We start from the raw sequence: 20,991 nt of genomic DNA on the forward strand, positions 1-20,991 counted from the left end.
CCACCCATTGTCATTTGGAAAACCCATAGGCCCAGACCAAGACCTCAATGTCTGGAAGAGGAGCTGGAGTTGCGTGCCGGTCAGGTGTTCCCTAATGCCACTCGCTGCTTGGGTACTTCTAAAATGGAAACGTGACCTGGGAGGACAGCACAGAGGGAGGAAATCAACTACAAATTGAAAAGTGATTAGTGAGCATTAGGCAGAAGGTCAGAGGGATTATTTTGGACTTCAGACTTTTCAGCTTTCGGGCTTGTATTCAGTTACAAAATTACATCCTTGAATTATTTGTGCAGGTGGCAGCTGTCAGATTTGAAGAAGGTTTCTGCACTTTACAAAAGGAACATTGACAAGGCTGCAGATGGGGGGTGTGGCCCTGAGTGAGGCTGTCTTATCCACAACACCCCGGAACATCTCCATGCAAGTGACAGTCCTTGTCTGCCAGACAGAACCCTGTGCAGGTTATCCCAGCCACCTCCTAAGGAAACCGGTTAAGCCAGCTACTGGCCTCTGTAAACTGAGCATAGTAGATGCACAGGACAGGCAGAGAGGAGGAGGAACCTTTGTTAACACACCATGGGGTAGTGCCCCTTTTTTTTCTCTCTCTCTCTCTTTTTTTTTTTTTTTTGTGCAGATTCTCACTAAACAGCCCACATTAGTAGTGATCCTCTTGATTTCTGCCTCCCAAGTGCTGGGATTACAGGTGCGCGCCACCACGCCCAGACTCCATCGCAGGCTCAGCGCACATGGGGGTGGGGCCGGCGTGGCATGCGGAGCCAGGTGTCAAATCCTGGCTCCTGTGCTTACCTAAGCAAGTGCTTAGTCTGCTGCGCTATACCGCCGGCCCTTTCATAGCTCTTTACTGTGATCACTGGCACCTTTTCACTGAGGCTCAGAGAACTTAAGCAACTGCTGAGGATCACAGGGCAGTATAAGTGGCCAAACCGGTTTGCGAAGCCACATCTGAGTTCCTTTCTTGAAGCCTCTTCCTTGGGGCTTTCTGGAGGACAGCAATTCCCAAGAGGATCCTGGCGAGGAGCGATAGCTCAGTAGAATAAGCGCTTGCCTGGCAAGTGCAGGGTCCTGAGTTTGATACCCGGTACCCATGCGTTGTCTGAAATCCATCCCTGAGCCTTGCACAGCCGGGCAAGGGTGAGGCTAGGGTGGCAGCTGAGTCGCTGCTCAGCTTGTGTTTGAGAGCACCACAGTGCATTTTCTAATAGTTTCTCAAATGAGAATGTCTGGGAAGCTCGGAAGAGAGGATTTTAAAGGCTGTCTCTCCTAACCACCCACCTGAGACTCAGCTGGTTAGGTTCTTCATGAATAATTGATTCAGGAGGCAATGTGTTGCTGGGGGTTGTATTAGGAAACAAGATTTGAGATGTGAGAATATTAGATTAAAATCCAGAAGGGGAAAAACTTCATGGGTGATAGAGAAGAGTTCGAATTTAGATTTGTTTTCTAACATTTCTTCAGTATTTTGTTGGTGTTGTTTTGAGACAAGGTTTCACTGCATGTATGGTTCAGGCTGGTCTTGAACTCACTATGTAGTTCAGACCTCCTGCCTTAGCCTCCTGCCCAGTCCTGGGATTATAGCCATGCCAGGATGAATACTCATTTTTTGAGCACCTACTAAGTGCTATGAATTGTTCTTTGTGCTGGAGATGCAGATGAACACATTGAGCCAAACCGACTCTTAGCTAGTCCCGAAGACTTGTAGGAGAACAGTCTCAGTCCTCTGGCCTGTTAGGTGGAGTGATGACAGCGAAGGCCTCTTGCAGGACCAACAACATTTTATCATCATATTGCTGGTGTGGGCCTAACTCCATCTGGTGGAAGATGCGCATAGATCTCTGACGGCCTCGAACTGCTTTAAGGCCCTTCTCACCTGCTTTTACTCTTTGGGATTCATGTGCTTCTACCTGAAGGAGACTTGCTTTTGTGCTTTAGCTAACTACAGCCTTTAAAAGTAGAATTCTCAATAGCCCTCTGTAGTAAAGTGTAGAGAGATACAAGATGGGCCACTCATTTTTCCTTACATATTCTGTGCGACCCTTGGCGATTCACCTTAGCTTCTGAATCTCTCTCTCTCTCTCTCTCTCTCTCTCTCTCTCTCTCTCTCTCTCTCTCTCCCCCCACTTCTACCGGGGATTGAACTTGGGACCTTACACTTGCCAGGCAGGCACTTATGCTACTGAGCTATCTCCCTGGCCCTCACTTTCTCTGTTATATCTAAAATTCACAAATATAACTGCTTTGCACTGGTGGCAGGACATAATCCTTGACTGGGAAACATAAATTGGAGGCTCAACCTTTGGTCAGGGTTAACACAAACACACACAGGCGTGTGCACGCCTTCCCGTTAGACATTGGAGGGTCTAATGCAGTCATGGCTTAGGTGGATAGGCATGGTTACATCAATTTTTTAAAAAAAATTTTAGGGGGACTACGGGGTGTTCAGGGCCTCACTACTAGATTGGATTCATAGTAATCCGCCTGTTTATAGCCTCCGATTACAGGCATGTGCCACCACGCCCAGTCTTAATTGCCATCTCAGCACGCCCAGGGGCATGAAGGATCGAATCCCTGGCCCCTGTGCCTGCTTGCAGGTGCTTTAATCCACTGAGCTATTTGGCTGGCCCAGGTTACATCAACTGTAGCTTAAGGATAGAGAAGAAAAATTTGTATAAAGCCAGTTAATAGAAATGACTGAAGTGACCGGATGTAGGAAAATCAAGAGGGCAAGCTCGGTGAGGATGGTAACGGGCACACAGCTCCAGGCTCCGCCCCTGGAGAGCACGTGCTGCGTGTGCGCAGGGCAGCCGCACCGTCACCGCGGCGCTGCGCGCACTTGAGAGCCGCTTCAGAAGCTGGCCATCTGGATGTTCCGTGAGACTGCCTGTCATTGGATGGAAACTACTAATTGCCATTTTTTAAAAACCTTGAGTGGGCCAAACAAAACGTCTCTGCAGGTCAGATTTGGCCTTGGGCTGGCAGTGGGGGGCTTTGTCTAGGGCTGGGACCACGATAGGGTGGTGTCCCATGGAGCCCTTGCACTGCCCACCCGCTTGTTGCGCCAGCATCCGGCCTGTCATTTCTGGCACCGCATCTGGCTCCAGTCTGGCTTTGCACTATCTCGAACTTTGACCCGCCCAGGTGTCTGATGTCCTGCCAGTCCATATGGTGTTTATTCTACAGCCAGGGGCACACGGTGCTCTCCGTACACCTGCGCAGCATGGCGCTGGTGGGAGTGCACACGCTGACGATCGCATGTTTAATCCTTGGAAAAATAAAAAGAAAATGTTTTTTCTTCACCTTCACTAATAGGCTTGCCTCCCATATAGCGGTGTGATCTGTTGAGAAAGTCTAGCAGAATTACAGCTGTGGTGTTGCTTCCCCGCGTCAGGGCGGCAGGTCCTGCAGGCCACTGTCAAAGGCCCATCTGTTTGCCCAATCCTAAAAAGTCCCTGGAATTATACAATTTTATGAGCTTGCTTTCCCCCAGGGATCAGATTGCATTTGGAATGTGGCCAGTGGGCCCAAGGCTGCTTGAATGAACTTTGGAAAGATCTCTGATCAGAGCTTACCCCCTTGCTTTAAGCTTCAAGCGGCTCCCCGTCCCACACAGGAGCAAGAACTAATATTTTTGGAGCTAGACAAGTCCAGGATAGTTTATAAGCTGTATTTCAGTCCTCACAATCAACTGTGTATATTGAAAGCTATTGTACAAAGTTGTTTTTTTTTTTTTTTTTTTTTAATGTATTTGGTACAGGGTCTCACCATGCAGCGTGGACTATTTTCAGCCTCCATAGTGCTGGGATTACAGGCATGCACCACCTCACCGGGGCTCGGTTGCCAGCTCAGAGCATGTAGGGGCGGGGGTCAGCGCTGTGTGTGGTGCCCGTGATTGAACCCCTGTCCCTGCCCTTGCTTAGGCAGGTGCTTAGTCTGCCTAGCTGTCTCGCCGGCCCTTGTGCAAAGTCTTATTATATAAGGATTTTAAAAAGTATATTTCAGAGAAGCAATGTGGTTTTCCGAAGCTCATGCAGCACAGCATGCCTGATGGATGGGAGAAGCACGATGTGAAATCTGTGGGTCTGACTTGAAGTTCATGAATATGCCGGGGAAGAAAGACCCAGCCCATGCTGTCAGAGGGCAAGGTGTGGCCAACCGAACCCTGGGCAGAAGGGACTGCTTATACCTCGAAGAATAAGTCGGAGTTTGCGAGTGATACTTAACAAGATGGTAAAAACATCCACTCACGAAGGTGTTAAGAAGATCGAATGAGATTATGTAAGTGCTGTGAGGTGCAGCACACGTGTGTGAGGCTTGCAGCACCCCAGCTCAGAGCAGCCGTCTTGCCAGCGAACACGTTTGTGCCACCAGTGTGTAGACATTGGTCATGTGTGTTAGCAGGAAAGGCTAACATGGCCTGGAACCAGCCTGGAGTCCAAAGCGACGTGCGAGTTGGTTGGTGCTGTCACAGATCCTGGTTGTTGTCCTTAGCAGCAGCGTGGATCCAGACAAATTACAGCATCTCTGACCCTCAGCTATGTACTAATGATTAATTTAGAGGAGCGTGTTGAGAGCTGGTTAATATGTACAAAACTTGTGTTCAGTGAAAGAAAACTGATTACCATCCTTGTTTAAAAAGGAGTTGAAAGAGATGAAAGCTATCTTGTCACGTAGCTTCACCTCAGGTAGAATAGTCTAAGTCCTGATGGCTCTGGGAATTTTACTAGAAATAGAGTTCTCATCATTGAAATGTATAATGGTGATAGCAGAGGCCTGGGACTCGCTCCATGAAAGGTACAGATAAGATGTCTCTTGGTGAATGTGGCAACCTTTTAAAAATCCAAAAAACAATCAGCGTTAGAGGTTTGCAGAAGGCTGATGTGAATTATTTTAAAGAATTAAATGATTTCATGCTAGGCCTTTTCAAATGAGACAGGCCATGATTAAACCAAAGGCAGGTTTCTCTTTGGGGACTCAAGACTTCTTGAAAGTAGGGGCCTCAGTGCAATGTGAGGACTTCTGTGTTCATCTTTGTGTCCCCAGCACCCAATTCAAGTGTACAGTGTTCAGGAACTGTCTTTTCCTGATTGTTGAATTAGATCTTGGACTTGGTGGGGACTCACACCCCAAGACTGGTTTCTCTGTTTCTCTCGCATAGCTGGTTTTGGGTCTGGTGGTCTTCTTTTGGTGAAGATAGGTCCTGAACTTTCTAGCACCGAAGAATGAGCATTTGTCAAGGGAAACCTCTAGCTCCAGAATTCTGCATGTTTGCCCTGGCCAACAGCAAGTGTTTTTCATGGCAGCCTCTTTCAAAGGTGAAGAGACGCCTTCATAGTAAACTGAGTTGTGGCCATCTGGATTATGTCCAGTCTAAAAATCTGGACAAATATCGTAAACCAAAGAAAGTTTGCACACTTCTAAGACCAGTAGCAATTAATTACTTTAAATAGAAATGCTGTCACTTATGAGCAACATAAATATTTGTATTTTGAACCTCTAAGTAGTTGTTGGGTTGACCGTTCTGACCCTAAGTGATTAAAAAAAAAAAAAAGTCAGTTGGTCATATTTTAACAGGGAGTACATTTATAAAGAAAGGGAAGGGTCAAGTCAGGGAGGAAAAAAACACACCCACAGAATGACAGACCTGGGTTCAAATCCCAGTCATCCATTTCATCGCGGGGGGACCCAGGAGACATACAAATTCTGGCCTCAGCTTCTTGTTGGTCACAGATGAAAATAATGACCCACAATTTTTCATAGCTATTAGGGAAATTAAGTTAATTGCTAAGTAGACTTTATCAGTGCCTTGAAAGTAGAACTCTGGTGTCTTCTGCCTGTATTTCTTGTATCTGGCCCAAGCCATCCTCGGCCATCCTCGGTTGCTGGTCTACACTGTAAGGGAGCTGCTTGACCTTTCTTACTTACAGAACCTACTCATAGCTCTGCGCTGTTAAGATAGACGAAGTTCTTGCCACAAGTCCTAGGAGCTGCCTGACTTGAGCAGTTACGTTGCACGAGATGCCTGCCCATGGGTCTTGCACCCTGTGTTATTTTGTAGGTAGGTACACAGTGTCCTGCAGATCCAGTGTAATGATTGCTGTCTCAGAGCCTAGGCTTTGCTTATTTATTTCAAAGTAACTACAGATTGGTTAGGATGGAAGACTGGATAGTGCTTAGAAAAGGTCCCCGAGGGACTGGGTGCTTAGGAGAGATCAAGCCCTTTCTCAGGTGGTTGCTCAAGCAGAAGGTGCAAACACTGCTTCTCGGCCTTCCCACCCCACCCCCGCGCACATCCCCCTTGCCGAGGGCTTTCTGAAAAGCACTTTCAGAGAAGGAGGCTGTGTTTAATTTTGTGCAAATGTGAAGTCCAGGCTGCGGGGAGCAGGGCTTTGTGGCTTGGTCACTCTGGTAACACTTCCCACATGACTTTATCAATGGGTGGGCCACGGAAACTTATCCCGTGTTTTTGTACGCCCCACCCCCAACCACCCAACCTGCCCGAGTGTTAGGTTTTCAAAGCCAGAGAAGTTTCAAAGGCTTAGCCCAACACAGGGGCCTTTCTTCACGCTTTGATTTTCTGCCCATTAAGTGTTTGTCAGTGAGTTCTTATTTCGCCACCTCTGCAGCCTCCACATCCCAAGGAGTCCCTGGAGGTATAGAAAGTTAATTGATCCTTGATTAAAAGAAGCAGAAATGCTAGAATCTGGCTCTAAGATCATCAGATTATTATAGCTTTTTGGCTCTGCTTTATAAAAAGCTTGTCATGCACATTTTATGATCAGTCAATCAAACTGCCAGGATATTGACTTCAGAGTTTTGATTAAATTAAATTTGCGTGGGTCTCATTAGCACGTGTGTGGTAGGCAGGGACTATTCAGCGCACATTAGCTTGTGCTCTTGCCTAGGATGTTCCTTGGGCTTTTTTTTTGCAAAGGTCAAGAGAGTGACTGAGCTTCATCTAATTCATCACTACTCGTAGGTGCTTGCTTCTCTGTGCCATAAGTGACTCATTTCAGAAAGCACCGAGTTTGAGAACCTGATCCTTTGAATCTGCTCCAGCTTCCTTGCTTACTGGCTGAGTGATTCTGGCAACACTTTGATCTCTCTGAACCTTAAAGTGGCTTAACCTATCAGTTCTATGCTGATGTCTCCTATTTGCCTTTGGGCCACTTGCAGGTTGGGATTTAGCCTCTTTCATCTCCCGAGCCCAGGAAGTGCCTGAAGACTGTGGGGATCCGGGTTGGGCAGACCCAGCAGTGTATTTGGCCCATCCTCAGTTTGGGTACATAATAGTTGTTCAGTAAACCTTAGCTGCTTCTGGTCTTCCAGCCATTTTTCCCTTTCCTCCCTTTATCATCAACTTGTATTTCTCCTCCAGCTCTGTAGGGAAATTTTAAATTATGTTCTTATAATGACCAACACTTGTGACTTCCAGTGTTGGTATCTCTGAACTACACTGACTGTTTTCACAAATGTGCTTTGTCTGTGGGTCCCAAAAACCTCTCTTGCTTGTGGAACAATGGACTCGGGCCCTTGTCCCTCACATGACCCTTCCTGAGTGGCTTTTTAATGCCCTCACTGTGATCTACACAAACATGAGTGATCCCACTAGACAGATCTTGGTGCATTTGTGGTTGAGGCTTTCTTACAACCCCAAGTTCCCCAGAACAGGTGCTGCAGCAGGCTCACCTCTAACCTCCACTGTCTAGCCCTGGGGATTTCCTTGAGAAGAAGCGATGAGGAGTGTAGGAATGAAGGTGAGGCCAGTGTGGAAAATGGACAGCCTGCTTGGAAAAGCACAGGCCAGGCCTTCCCTGAGCCTAGCAGGGCCCAAACATGGTCTTGCGTCTCTTGGGGACCAGCTGCCCAATTGGGAATGTTTATAATTGCCCTTCAGCTGAAGGGAATCTGAAGTTACCCTCATTTTGGAACAAAGCCAAGGTTTGACTGGCATTACCCCAGTAATGCCACAAATTCGTAGGGGAGACAGAAAAAGCCTTTGGGTTTGCTAAATGCTCTCTCCATGCCTTTCAAGAAAATAAACAAAATGTATTCAGATCCTGCTTCTTGTCTGTTTGCGGTCATCATTCACATAATCACAACCGGAAACCACCCCAAGCCATAGGCAAAGAAAGAAGAAAATGGGTTTGGATGAATCCCAGTTTAAGAAAAGGCAGAGGAACTGACCAGACAGATTTTTCATTCCCAGCCAGCTCTGTGGGCCTTTCTTTTTCCTCCTCTGAGTTCGCACTGTGTTCACAGTGTGCCTCAGACGCTGTGCTGGCGTTACCCAATGCCACTGCCTTAAATGCTGCCTGGACTCAATTTTATCCTCGGTGTCTTCTGACTGGACTGTAAGCTCCCTGAGGTCAGGATGGGTCATCTCGTGTGATGACTGGACTTAACAAAAGCATAGCGAAGAGTCAACAGATGCTTGTTGAATAAGTGAGTGGGCTCATAAACACATCTACTTAGGCCATCCCTCCCAGCTGTCCTTAAGTTAGATCCATTCCTTCTTTGAACAGATGAGAAAGGGCGTTTTGGGGACATGAAGCACTTGCTCGAGTAGGATGGAGCAGAACCGAGATCACTCACTGAGTTCGAACTCCAAGGCTCTTTCATGTGTTTTATTGTCCTCAGAAACACATGTTTTACAGGCCCATCATGGGAGTGCTATTAAAAAATAGAAGCTGGAGGCCTAAGAGGGTAGTACGAATGGGAGGCCCTGGGAGTCCATTCCCTTCTTGGGTTTATTAGCAACGCCTTGACTTCCAGGCACCTCGGAGGCTTCGGCCGGGCTTGGACTTGCAGCTAAATGTTTTTATCACGATGTGTGGAACTTTAAAAGCAGACTATTAATATCAGACTGCTGGCTTCTGGGCTACGTTTCGTAGCCAACTTGATCACATTTCAAAATGTTTAAGCTGTAGATTAAAGATTGTCCTAACCCATAAGAGCTCTTTCCCGGGTCCCCCACCCAAGAGATCAGCTGACTCCTGTCACTTCTGAGCTTCCCGCCTACTCCAGGGCAGAGACAGAGTTTCAGAAGTTAATGGTTACTGCCTTTCAGGGCCCCTCCGTGTTTACTTTGAGAAGGTCAGGCACAATACTGTGGTGTGTTGCTGCTTTTTCCTTTCAAAGCACCAGTATGAATTTGATAAAGTAAATTGTTGTTCTAGCAGGAAGCAGTTAGGAGTCACAAAATAAATAGCTGTAGAAGTCAAATAAATCCCAAAGAATAAAACCAAATAAATCCGTGTGCTTATGCAGAGTGATACATAAATACACTTTTTAGAAAGTGAGCATTTTTATCACTGCTGGTCTGGACCAAAGTAATTGAAAAATTGTGGTGTTCGTGGTACTCCTTTTTTTGGACATGGTCTAGGGCTTTGAGCAACATGACATGAATTTAATTCTTTTTGAAAAATATGAGAGTGGAACTTATTTTTTAAACAACTGCTTATCTTGGGATTTTTCAGCTAATGAAATTTGCATTTGGATGAGAGCAATTTGCAAAGTTAAATTAGGGATTTAGGCATAGAGGGCATGGGCTAAGAGGCTATGGAGGAACTAAGTGTTCTGAGGTTTCATTTCAGCTTGAGGGAGGCAGGCTTAAAGGATCCTTTGAAATGACCTGACAGACTTATTGAAAGATTTAACACAGAAATACAAGTGCGTGCCGCATCCTCAGGGCACAGTTGGTGATGGTGATTACGAAGGGTTCTTATACTTTGTCCCAGTCTTGACATTCAGTGAGCGTCTGAGCCCTCCCGCTCAGTGAGGTGGCACTGGGGTCTGTCTGTGCTTGAGTAAAGGACAGCAAGAAGTATTTCAGTGTAGGGAAACAGGAGCCAAGCAGGACACAGTCCCTGTGGACTGCCTCCTTAGGCGGTGTGAAGGGGAGTAGCAGACAGTAAGGCTGGAAAGGAGAGTTCGGGCGCAAACGTTTTTCTCATCCTGTACGGTGGGGACCCATTGCCAACACTGTAGTGAGGTGGTACCATGCCCGTGGTTGGGGACCTTCAGGAAGTAAACCGGGAGGTACATGCAGGAGCCCCCCAGGGCAAGGAGACCTGTCAAGGGGCTATATTGTGGCCACATGGAGTCCTTGTGGAATTTGCTTTTCTCTTCAGAGTTCTGAGGGACTTTTCTGGGCAGGGGATAGAATCCGTGACCTTTGAGAGAATGGCGCTGGTGGCCAGCGGCAGCTGCCCAAGCCACGTGGTACCCTCAGTGCCCTTGGGCACCGGTCCAGGGCACCAAACAGCTGGGTTGAGCTCAGTGCTGCTCTGCTCCACTCAGTGACCCTGAACAGTGAAAGAAAGCGGGGACTGCAGAACACCCACTGAACAGCTCCTGTGCGTTGTGCTGAGGGTTTATATGGGTTGGTCTCCTTTACTGTCATTGCATCTCATTTGCCTGTGGGGAAACTGAGGCTCACAGGGATGGGTGAGGTCACACACCTAGAAAGTGGAGGATCTAGAACCCAAGCGCAGAGTCTTGGACACTTTGGCCTGCACTACTCTGCGCAACATGGCCTTTGGCTGGGGGAATTAGAGGGTGCTAGGAAGTGCATGTCCTTGGAGGCAAAATGGGGTCTCATTAGCTTTGGGGCTACTTAGTGGTTATTATAAATGAAGCTTTACTTTTTATCAGGATGTTGTGGAACAGCGTGAAATCCCTGCCCTGACTCTTCCACAGCCTCCCTCTGAGCACTTGGGCAAGAAAAGAAGAAAGTGGACCTTTCCTCCCAGGCAGAAAAGAGGAGAGGAGAGGAACACAGTGAGGGATCTCTGTAGTCTGTAGATGGCTGTCAGTGAAAGGAATCATCTTCCCCTTTGTGGCTGTGGGCAGTGCTTGCTGGAGGTCCCTGCTCTTTGGCTTCCTTGAGTTGATGTTTTCTCCTTTCCTTTCCCCTTCCCTCCTGTGCATGCTTCCAGCCAGCCTGCCCTTCCTCATCATCGAGACAAGCACCATCAAGCCTTACCGCCGAGGATTTTACTGCAGCGACGAGAGCATCAAGTACCCGCTGAAGATAGGAGAGACCATCAACGATGCTGTGCTCTGTGCGGTGGGGATCGTCATTGCCATCCTCGCGGTAAGTGACCTGTGTTGTGGTGTCCCAGGTGACCCGAACCAGGGTGAGGTAACAAGCCAGAGAAGACAGCGACACCTATGACCAAGCAGAATTTCATTATGCAGCTAGTACTGCTCCTGAAAGCCAGTACCGACTGCAATAAACACATGCTAAGCACTCTTCTAAATTTTCATTATTATTATTATTATTATTATTATTATTATTATTATTTTATGTATGTGGTTGTTGCAGGGTCGCACTGCGCAGCTCAGACTCATAGTGATCCTCCTGATCTCCCCAGGACTGGGATTACAGGTGTGTGCCACCACACCCAGTTTCGGTGGGGTGGTACCTGCACAGCATGTGGTGCCAGAGATTGAACCCCAGTCCCTGAGCTTGCCTAAGCTGGTGCTTAGTCCTGTGAGCTATCTCGCCAACCGTTAAATTATTTTCCACGTGTTATCCTCATAGCAACCCAATCAAGTCTAGATGTTGTTCTTCTCTTTCTTGTACAACTTAAGAAATGAAAGTCCATTTTCCTTAAGAAAGAAATTTAGGTTCAATTTTGCTTAAATTAAGGAATTTGTTTGAGCCAGGGTGATAGCTCAGTGGCTTAAGCACCTTCCTGGCAAGTACAAGGCCCTGAGTTCAATCCTCAGTACAAAAAAAAAAAAAAAAAAAAAAAGAAGAGCCTATTTCTTACCCCACAGTCTGAGCCCTAGGGAGGAAGGGGTCACTGCTGATGACCCTAGCTATTTTCTGTGTTCTCTGAATCCATCCCTTGCACTGCAGAAATAATGACTAGACCCCTGATATTCTCTGGCATGTTGTTTGGTTCTCCTGCCAATTGGCTGGTGTCAAGGCAAATAGGACTTGGAATCCAGAGATACAGGTTCTCCCTCAGGCCCTCCAGTATCACAGGCCATACACCTTTACAGCCAGAGATGGCAGACCTGCTTCCCAGGGTGGCAGTCAGGTACCGGGAGATCCTGCGTGTCACCATACATTGCAGACTCGGTTGCTGAGCAGGTGATTCGTGCATGGTGTGAAGTCCAGGCTTTCCTGTGCAGGACTTCCTTTAAAGGCGGAGGCCTTCATTGCAGAGATGGTCTAGAGTAATTCTGAGCAAAGGTGGCCTCGTGGGCATGGGGGAGAACAGAGGGTGGGTAGTTAAAATCCAGCTTACAGTTTGTGAGTGCTCCATTTTTGCACCTATCCATTTCCCAGCCTCTGTATTTTCTAAGTTTATCTTCTGTCCTTGAACCTTTGCATATGGGTGACAGGGATAGGCAGCATGCCTACTTGGATCATAAATTCTCTCACTTGAATCATCTTTCTGTTCAGCATAGGCTGAAGGAGACTTACATTTAACCTGCATTAGGAAACCAAAGAGGAAGGTCATTAGTACCAACAACACTAAATGTGAAATACTCTTATCCCCATTATACAGATGGGAAGTCTAAAGCTTATGGGAATTAAATGACTTGGTTAACATCTGTAGCTACTAAAAACTGGAGATAAAGCCTGTGCCTAGCTCAGTTCAAAGTTCTTCGCATTTTCCAGACTTAGGTTTCAGATGCTAGCCTATTTAAATGAACTGCTCGAGGAATAGGCGATCGGCTTATCTTGCCTAGCCTGGATCAGGTCTGAGATGCTGATCTACAAGCGTCAACCACACACTGTAAGGAGCTTTTCTTTTGACACCCGCTCTGAGGGCTGGTTGTAAACTTTGAGACCCTTCTTTGTTTTTTAATAACATCGTAAACCAAGCCCACAATCAACAGTTTGAATTCGGGGAGAGGGAAGGAGGAATGGGAGAATTCTTTCCAACCTTTAAAAGAAAAACGGTCCATGCAGCAACCTTAGAAGTTTCTTAAAGGTGGGCTAAGAGTCTTTCTATTCAAACGCGGAGAAGTGAAAAGCCTGATTTTGCCTCCAGTTGGTGGTGGTGAAATCGAGTTCTCTAGAAGAATTGACTTTTCCTGGAAAAGGTGTTTGTCCTGAAAGCAGTGAGCTGCACAGCACCTTGTGCTAGGTTGGAGCAGGTGTTTGGACAGCTGGAGCCGCTGGAGTGAGTTACAACCCAGGAATGCAGGGAGATAAGGACGGCACCCAGGGCTGGGACCCGGATGTCACGTGTCCTTCTGCTCTCCACGGGGCTTTATTCCCTGTCTGCCTAGTCCTTGCGCTGCTCCCAGGCACAGCCCAGTGCAAAGGAGGATTAGGCATCTTTCCCGTGTGGTTTAGGTGAATCTTTGGCTTATTCCTGTAAAATGGGAGTGCTGTTGGCTGTCCGCAGGGGTGTGGTTGTAAGAATCAGTGCTGTGATCTCTGGATGCACACCCTGCACCTGTGTGGAGATGGATGGGGCCTGCAGGTGCCAGGTGCGGAGAGGAGAGGCTCTGGGGCCCTCAGCTGGCCCAGGACCGGCACCCACAGTGTTAGGGCAGTGCCTTCCAAGGGCCACACTCCTCGTCCTGAGCAGAGCCCCTAGTGAGCAGCTCTTGCCCTGCCACGTGCTTTCTGAAGATGCCAGGGTGTCGAAAGAAAAAAAAAAAAAACCTGCTCTGGAAAGTTTGGTGGTAATCCCTGCTTTCCTTGTGTTGTGTTGATGTTCTGATTAGAATATTCCCGGGTTTCCTTGAAACAGTCTTATGCCGTGGTCCTCGGTTAAAGGACAAGCATCCGAGTTGTTTCTCCATTCCACACAAGGTCAGCAAAACAGGTTTATTTAGGGCTTTTCTACAGTTCAAGATACACCAGGCAGGAAAACGCCTGGATCATGGCTGTGTGCTGCGGGAAGGTGCGGTTGTGCTGGCACGATTTTTGTTCTTGAAGAAATCGTAAGTGGTAGGTGCTCGGTGTCCTCAGTGTGGTGTGGCTGAAAGGCATCGGCGCTGGTGCAGTTGTGAACTCCCGCCGAGCAGTGTGGATCTCCTCCCACGCACGCTGAACTAAGCTTTCAAGGAGGAAGGGAGCTGTTGGAGATGGAGTCTTTCTGCGCTGGTACCTTCCATCCATTCATTCAATGTTTATTGTCTTTATGACAAGTGAGTAGACAGTTGAGAGGTAGAGTGACTTAGCCAAGATAACACTTCTGATAAAAATAGTCATCCTAAAAATAGTTCACTTTGGCATGCTCAGTTGTGGAAAAGCCATTTGGTTAAATAACAGCAACAACAACCATACCACCACCACCACGCCTCCCCTGGGAGCGGCTGGTTTAACCTGCAGCAGCTTCTGATGTGAGGGTCTGAGTGACAGTCATGCTGCGGGGTGGCTGAAGAGCTGGGAATCTCGCCGTCCTGCTGCTTGCTGCCCTAACCCTCTCCTGTGGGGCATCAGGTTTGTTGAAGACAGCAAGGGGGGGCCTGGCCTCATGTCGCTGCCCTGGCTCCAGTGTGGACAGTCCCCACAACAAGGCATGGAGTGGCAGCAGAGGAGACCAGGGTGGTCTAGCAATGTGAATCCTCAGACATTATAGAGAAAGCAGACACCTTTCTGTGGCAGGACTTGTGGAAAAACCTAGTCATTTTGACCTCTTTTTCAGTGTAGCTCAGATTCTGGAATTATAGCATAATAGGAATTCCTTCCAAATCCACAGAGCAGTGGTTCCTATCCCTGCCTTACAAAGGCTGAATGACTCTAGCAGCAGCGAGATTAGGCGCAGGCAGCAGAACACCATCCCCTCGCCAGCCTCTTCTCATTTGAGCTGTGAATTGCACTATTCAGAGTCTTAGGGATGCAGATGTTAATTCTGCAGAAATGCTCCGTGTTTGTTTAGATAAACACAGGCTCAGTGCGGGCCTTGGGCAGATCTCCTTAAGTGGTCTGCCTCGATTCTTAATACTGAAGAGCTGTCACACAGGTGAGCGGTGCGTGGCTCCCCTCTCGGTGGCCGAGAACACGCTCCTTTCCCTCCTGGGCCCGCCTTGAACCTGACTTCTGCAGTTATGTCTCTTACTGAGGAGAAGGCTCGGGCTTTGGCATCACCTGACTTAGGTACAAGTCCTAACTTTGAGCTCCCTGAGTCTTTTATTTTCCCTTGAAGAAACTCAGACAAAACCACTGAGCCCCTTCCTTTTTCTGTAAGTTGGGTGACAATAGTTTGGAAACCTCATGATATTACAAGGGAGATTCCCAAGGCCTGTGCTTTTCATTTCTTTCTTTCCTTTTTTAATGTATTCAGTGCAGGGTCTGCAGGGTCTCACTATACAGGTCAGACTCGTAGTGATTCTCCTGTTTTCAGCTTCCCAGGCTCGGGGTCACAGATGTGCGCCACCACGCCCTTTCTCAATACCCATCTCAGTGTGCTCCGGGGGTGCGGCCGGCACTGTACTCTGGGGATTGAACCCCAGCTGCTGTGCTCTGCCTAAGCAGGCACTTTGGTCTGCTGAGCTATCTGCCCAGCCCACTTTTCATTTCTGCAGCATTTCAGTTTCCGAAACTGTGTGTATAACTTCTTCCTTTCACCTGGCCGTCATCCTGAGGTTGATTGTTGGAGCCTAGACAGGGATTTGCAGTAGTTCTCCCAGGGCTGGTTCTAAAGCCAGGGATTTTAAAGTAATGGTGCCACTAGTGCCCTTCCATAAAGTTGTACAGGCAACACTTCAAATTATAAGTAATGGCGCCACCGCTGACTCTAGCAGCCTCGCACCTTCTGCCATGGGCGTCACCTGGCCATTAGCCTCAGCCTAGTGATCTGCCAGCCCTGAACGGCTCTGTATCAAGCAGACAAGGGGCATCTTTACTGCCTACCTCCATGTGTGGGGTTCTCCCCACTAGATGACGGGCTCCTAGACGGCCAGGGGGTCTCCTCCTCTGTGGCATGGTAGGTGCTAAGTAAACACTGGCAGACCCTTTCAAGCATCATTTCTAGGTTTCCTCCTCTCTGCCTTCCAAAGGTCCCAGAGAATGCTGGCCTCCTTCTGTCCTAGTGGTCCCTGTGGTGAATTCTCTTACCTGTTTACTTGGCTGTTAGCTGTGCACAGTGGGATCGGGTCCAGGTGGTTCTAGAAAATTCCTGTCTTGGTTGGTATAGGGCATAGGCCACGGTGCTCAAAACTACCAGAGGCCTTCCACTGTGGGGAGAAAGCCTGCACTTCACACCAAAAGATCTCTGAGGGGCTATGGGGTAAGCAAGGAAAGGTCTCCTATTTGCTTCCCTGAAATCCCGAATGTGCTCCATGAGGCACAGGGGAACACACTTTGTACCCTATGCAGATGTCTTGCTGGAAAGGCAAGAAGAAGAGCTGAGTGCCCCAGGTCTTGTTTATTCAGAATCAGGCTCCAGTTTGCCCACATCTGGACTTCATTAGCCCCCCTCCCCATCTCCCTTTATCTTCCAGTGCTCTGCCAAGAAAACAAGGTTCCCCAATGTCGCCTCCTCATTAAAGGTTAGTCGGGGTTTCAGCTCTGAAAAAATGTGGAGTTGTGCTGGCCCAGCAGTGCATTAGTGGAAGACTGGGTCCCCTAGTTTACAGTGCGCTACATCTATGCAATTACCAAGACCACCAACAGAGAGGCTGCATTAATCCTGCAACTGTGTTGTCCCTGGATCACATGGCTGCAGGGTTCTTCTGAGACTTTCTTATCCCTGGGGATGGTGGAAGGGGGGCATCTATTTGTGATTTAACAAACACAGGCATTGAGATCATGCTGGCTAGGGTTCTGTGTGTTCCCTGTCCCCACCACCTGCATTTATTCTCATAAATGGGGAAGAAGAGAGGCTGAGAGCTATCTTTCTGTATTTATGGGGAGCCCTTTAACGAGGGCTTCGTGACTATTTGAGAAATGTATCTGGTATGAAGGTGATAGTAGTCTGCATCTTAAGAGCCATGGCTGGGAAGTGTATTCAGTGTCAGCACTCTAGTCAGTGTGTGTCGGGAATGGGGGTAGGAAACAAGTGATCTTTAGGAGCTGTCTGACGGACAAGAAAGAAACTAATTTGCCTTATCTTAAACCCTCCAACAGCTGCATGAGGTAGGTATTATTTAGCCCTGCTTACCAATGTGAGAGGACACCGCAGCTTGAAAGGTGAAGCAATTAGCTAAGGTCCCCCTGCCGAGTGAAAGAGGGCCCAGGAACTAAAACTTGGCCTGTCCCTGTGAGCCCAGCATTTTGTGGGCTTTTACTGAAGGCCCACAGTGTGAAGGTGCCGTGCTGAGCACTTTCTAGGCAGCAACAAAAGCATCTGACTCCAGCTGTGGAGAGGGATGAATGAAGGAAGAGAAAACACCCAGGCCAGCAGGCAGAGCAGCCCTGAGACTAGCACACACGTCAGGACTTCGGGGTGCTTGGTCTGCCTGTGTACAGTGGGTTCCTGGGACCTCCTTCCGGAACAAGCTGGCATGTGGAGGTGCCTCGGGCTAGAAGCTCAGAGATAAGCTGCAGATCTTGCCTTGGAGTTTACTGTGAGGCCAGGCAAGTGCAAGATCCGGAAGGAGGGGAAAGAATTGGTTAGCAAATAAAGACAGAAGTCAGGGCAGCATGCAGCTGGTGGTCCTGGGGACGAGAAAGCTTCGAGGACCAAACGTGTCCAGACTTCCTGTCCCTTGGAACTGAGCAATAAACCCAGAAAAATGGCTTCTGCATCTTCATGCGCTGTAGGTGCTGTGCAGTGTGACAACCGTGCTCTGGGAGTGCAGGGGAAGCCCCTGTCTCCATCTGCAAAGTGTGCCTTACTGTCACCATGGAGTAAACACCAGTCCCCTTTATTATCACAGGACCCTTATGCTCCTGGCACTGTCACCACCCTGACTTCTACAGGGAAGGAAGCTTAGGCTTAGAGTTGCCCAGGACTCACAAGTGGGAAAGCCAGGCCTCTGCCTTAGGACCCTCGTTGGCACCTGACTTGTGCCTTGAAGGAGAGGTGGGATTTTCACCAGTGATCGTGATATTCCAGGCAGAGAGCATTTTTTTCAACAATGGGAGAGACTTTGCAACAATAGTGTTTACAGGAAATACAGCGCTGACCCGTGTGCGTGCAGTGGGAGAGCTTAAAGTAGTGACAAAGTCAGGAGGAAAAAGAAACTGAGGCAGGACTGTGGGAGGCGGAGGGATTTTTACTCCAGTTAAATGCTAGATATTGCTGGGAGTATTATTTTAACCCAGCCTGGCCAGTTCTGTAAGGCAGGTAAGGAGCTGAACTACAGTGGTAAAAGGATGGGCAGGGAGGACTTTGCAGAGGTGGCATGGACAAACTTGATGGCAGTGGGGCACAGTCCAGTGGTCCCTCGAGCAGAAATGGGGGGAAGAGAAGCAAAGTTGGGGGCAGGAGCAGGTGTGGCTGTGAGCTTCGACTTGGTTAGCTTGGCACGGGTGTGGCCTCAGATTCAGGTATTTCGAAGCTTTAGCAGGAGCCTGCCCAGGGTTGATGGAGTGAAGGGTAGACTGAAGCTATAGAGAGACAGGGAGAGGCCCTTTTGTACTTCTCAGAGGTAACTGAAGTAGTGGAGGTCACAGTGGAAAGCCAGGGATACACTCTAGAAAAGACCTACGTGTTTGGGATAGAGCCCAGATGAGTGGAACCCCTGGAAAAAGTGAAATTAGTTTAAAAACACTAGGAAGAAAAGCATGATGGGGCAATATGAAGAGAGCCTAGAAAGTTGGATGCTAAAAGGAGCATGAGGTTGGCAGTGGGCAGTATGGCGGGAAGAGCCTGCTGTGTGGCCTGATGGAGCTGTCGCTTATGGCTAGGAGGCTCTGAATTTTGAAAAAACAAAGAGGCTTCATGCTCCAAGCTGTCTTCTCTAGGAGGCTTATGGGCCCAAGATGGTCACCACCAATTCCAACCATAAATAGCTTCTCTGGCCTCGTAGCCACTCATATTCCATATGCTGCAGTCTCATTATGCCTGTAGATCTCAGAGGGTGCCCCTTGACACCTTGGACAGATCTCCTTCTTGTCGTCTTTCCCAGACAGCAAGGCCCTGATCTCCTACCAGAGGTTGAGGACAACCAGGTGACAGAAGACAGTCAGAGATTAACTGTCCAATCAGTTATTTGCAGCTACTAAAGATACTGCACTTCAGTGGAGTAGATGGAGTAAGCACAGCTATAGAGTTCCATTCCTGTCCTTAGAAGCAGGCAGGACTCAGCTACCTTGTCTTTTTCTTTCCCTGGGGATTGAGAGCTAAGCTGAGAAAAGTGAATCTCCCTGGGCAGAAAAATCCATCCACTCCTGTATCCAAAGTGTGCAACACTGGAAACTACGTAGCTGGCAGGGAAGTAGGGGTACAGGTGCCTTGGGGGTCTCAGGCACTACCTGCTGGGACCTCCAAGTGACAGCCAGCCTGGAGCCATGGGAAGCACTCAGGAGCCAGTGGAGGAGGCCTGGGGTTCAATGCTCACGATGCCCGGTGTGTCTCAGTTTTCTGTAAAGGGTAACACACTAGCCTTAATGGCTTTCACCATTGTCACTTAAAAATTGTTGGTAATGATTCAGTAATTCATAGGACATTGTAAGACGCAAACAACACAGGAGATGCAACATGCTTTGTTGGTTATAAAGTACTTTGCACATGTGACTGTTCCAGCGCATCAGACTATAGCAAGTGTGTCCTTCACACCCTCTCTGGCTGGAAAAGGAAGATTAGGACATTGTGTACAAAAACATTACTTTAGGGGGTAATTTGTACATAGGGTGGAATGCTAAAAATAACACAGTGTTGACCTTTTGCTTCAGGTTTCTTTTCGTTTCCTTCCCCTAAAAAGCCATTCTAGATGAAGTAGTCAAAACCAAGGTCATCCATGTCCATGTTTTCTGCTTCTGCCCATGTTCCGGATACAGTCTGAAGTACTTTTTCTGAGGAGCTCTTGGAAGGGAAGGAGATATTTTCTATGAAGTATGTGCCTATCATTTGCTGTTTTGTTTGCCTTCTCCAGTGGGAGGAGAAAAAAATATGCCCCTGACTTTGGAGGGTGCCTAGGTTCTGGGTGTCGCGTCACTTCCCTGAATCCTGGCCAGTCCCACCAGGTTAATATTTTCAATCATGTTTTGTTGGATGGTGACACCTGAACCCACAGAGTGGAAGTTACTGGCTTTAATGTTGTGGATAGGATTCAGACTGAGACTTTTTTCTTTAGCTTCTAAATTGGTGATTTTTCTTCCTACCCTGTCCCTGGTCCTTTCCAGAAAGTCTATCCTAATGCTCCTGGAGATGTCCTCTGTGGAATGATTATTGGGCGACTTAGCTCCTTTTCTCCAGAAAAGACAGGAAGAGGTGCTCCAGGTGGAGGCGACTCCCACCAGCCGCTGCGGCTGGGGGTGGGGACTGGTCCCTTCTGTCCCTCCCCGTGTACCTTCATTGCCATGCTTCCCCACTTTATGAGTTTCCAGACGCCATGCCAAGCGCTTTTAAAGGCAGGTAGGGGAGCAGGCTCTGCTTGCCTGGCAGCCAGCCAGGACCCCAAGAATCTGTCGGTCTGTCGCTCGCTCCTTCAGAGAGGGACCGACCTCGAAGGCCTTTTACTCAGCAGTGAGATTTACGCATGGGATCCATGCTGACTGAGGCAGAAAGGAGGGCTTTGGGGGTGGGGACAGAGCCCGTGGACCGGGTGGGAGAGGGAAGAGCTTATTTTATTACCCAGGAATGAAAACATTGTGAGTAATGAATAAAGTCCGAAAACAGTAAATCTGGGACTCCAGAGTTTGGTGTGGAACGCGCCAGAGAGCAAATTAAGCCTTCGCCTCTCCTGTAGAGGCGTGGGGCTGGGGCTGTCTCTCACTGCCCAAATTTCATTAAATGTGCTTTTAAAGGTTAGGATTACAAGAAGCCAAGTCTGGCTGGTTCATAATGATGATTTATGGCTGTGTTGTCGACTCCCCGACCCTTCTGTACAAGGGGATAAAGAAAATACATAATTTGTTGCTCATTAACTCCAAAATCTGTCAGGGCTGCC

General features: G+C 48.2%; 1 protein-coding gene across 1 annotated transcript in view; it reads left to right on the top strand.

The window, feature by feature from the left end:
• The window catches only part of Plpp3 (phospholipid phosphatase 3), a 77,365-nt gene that overhangs the window by 27,683 nt on the left and 28,691 nt on the right, over positions 1-20,991 (top strand). Inside the window, exon 2 of the mRNA XM_004642541.2 lies at positions 10,953-11,110. Within this exon, the coding sequence (XP_004642598.1) occupies positions 10,953-11,110 (158 nt within the window). The remainder of the gene's footprint in view (positions 1-10,952; positions 11,111-20,991) is intronic.

The sequence above is a fragment of the Octodon degus genome, unplaced genomic scaffold, assembly GCF_000260255.1.
Source record: "Octodon degus isolate 3935 unplaced genomic scaffold, OctDeg1.0 scaffold00156, whole genome shotgun sequence".
NCBI classification, from domain to species: domain Eukaryota; kingdom Metazoa; phylum Chordata; class Mammalia; order Rodentia; family Octodontidae; genus Octodon; species Octodon degus.